General features: G+C 41.0%; 1 protein-coding gene across 1 annotated transcript in view; it reads right to left on the bottom strand.

The window, feature by feature from the left end:
* The window catches only part of PLEKHH2 (pleckstrin homology, MyTH4 and FERM domain containing H2), a 115,590-nt gene that overhangs the window by 49,214 nt on the left and 64,552 nt on the right, over nucleotides 1–1,824 (bottom strand). Inside the window, exon 16 of the mRNA XM_023512058.1 lies at nucleotides 465–522. Within this exon, the coding sequence (XP_023367826.1) occupies nucleotides 465–522 (58 nt within the window). The remainder of the gene's footprint in view (nucleotides 1–464; nucleotides 523–1,824) is intronic.

Here is a 1,824-nt window from a genome sequence, read left to right as displayed (position 1 = left end):
CCCTGGGTAGAGTGCCATGGTATCACAGCTCACAACAACCTCAAATTCTTGGACTTAAGTGATTCTCTTGCCTCAGCTTCCCAAGCAGCTGGGAATACAGGTGCCCACCACAATGCCTGGTTATTGTTTTTTTGTTGTTGTTGCAGTTTTCATTGTTACTCTAGCTGGCTCTGGCTGGGTTCAAACCCAGCAGCCAGCACCCTATCCACTGAGCTACAGGCGCTGCCATGATTGTCCACATTGTTAACAGCAATAGTAGTGACAGCCAAAAGCCTAATTGTAACATGAACGAACAGTGTGAATATCAGACGTTTAACTTTTAAGGAAATGCAGGAAGCTACTTTTGCAAGTGGTTCAGATTATTTAGTTGGACTAAAATGACCCATTATGTAGTTGAGCAATTAGTAAAAATTCAGCCAAAATATTCATTTGACTTTTCTTCACGGAATTAAGCGGTAATTTACCTATTGGATCAAAAGTACAAGTGTGGGCATTTAAATACTGCTCATAGGAAAGAAAATACTGTTCAAAGAACAAGTAACGAGATCAGACAGAGAGTGCAAAGATAAACTATCATCCCAAATTCCAATACATAAGGAGTGTTATAAGGCTCTTTATGGACATACGTAATATATCACAGAACAATGCCAGGATTTCTGCCCTCTTAATTTCAGGGTAAGAAAACATTCCTAAAGCTGACTTATATTAAGTTTTATCTACCCTTTTATTTGGGGGAAAAAAAGTCTATCTGTTGTGTTGAATATTAGATATCTCTTTTAAAACTTTCGTTTTAAGTACATTTATTCCAGGAAAATGCATGGTCTGCATCAGATTTATAACTTCTAAAATATTTGACCAGGTTTGCAATTGCAGTTCTGAAAAAGTTCTAACTACAAAGACATTTAATCACACATGCTCAAGGTAAGCGCCAGGGCTCAGTGCTTGGACTCTTTTTCCATCTACACTCACTCTTGGAGTGATCTCATTTAAGCTCGTGGCTTTAATACCAGCCTCTGTTAGCTACTCCTCAATTTATAACTGACTATCTCCACTTAGATGTTTAACAGCATTTCACATGTATCTTAGTGAGTCCTCCCCGACAACCTGCCCTTCCAGTCTTCCTTATCTCAGTTGTTGGCAATGCTATTGTTCTAGCTGAAAATCCTTGGCATCATCTTTGACCCTTGTCATTCTCTCCTATCTCATACCTTTCTGGTCAACAAATCCTGTCAGGAAGCTGTTCAGAATCTATGTAGTTGTTTCTCCCATCTTCATGATAGCACTAAACCCAATCCCTGCTCCTCTGGCTTGCTAGAGTAATCTCCTAACTCATGTCCACTCCTCGTTCCCTTCAGTCTATTCAGTGTTTCTGCTAGACGCAGGTAGGCTCTGCTCCTTGCTCTGCTCAAAACCCTCCCTGGCCTCCTGGGGGCTCGTCATTTCACTTCAATACTGCTGAAGAGTTGCAGAATCAGCACTGCAAAAGATATCACTTTGGCAGAAGGGTTATTTTGAACTAAAGGCCTTTAAAAAAAAAAAAACAGCAGGTACAGAAAGGGTGTTCTGAGCCTCCACTTTTTCTTTTCACAAGCAGGAGGTAAAACCCCCACGTGGAAGATGTCTTCCCTGTACCAGAAGAAAATAACATTCTTATCATCAAGGACAGGAAGCTGAGGCCAAGGGAAATTTGTGCAAACAGACTTTGTTAAACTCAGCCTTATCTTCCCAGTCACCTCTCCGTCTGATTAGCCCTAGCCCGAGTCCCTTTGCCTTGCCTCATTTTCACTTACTGCTCGTTGTCCAATTCAACCTCTAAGTGGTTAA

Source organism: Otolemur garnettii, unplaced genomic scaffold (genome assembly GCF_000181295.1).
Source record: "Otolemur garnettii isolate 467f Iridium unplaced genomic scaffold, OtoGar3 scaffold00024, whole genome shotgun sequence".
Lineage (NCBI taxonomy): Eukaryota > Metazoa > Chordata > Mammalia > Primates > Galagidae > Otolemur > Otolemur garnettii.
The sequence above is the reverse complement of the archived record's forward strand: the minus strand, read 5'-3'. Positions and strand labels throughout refer to the sequence as shown.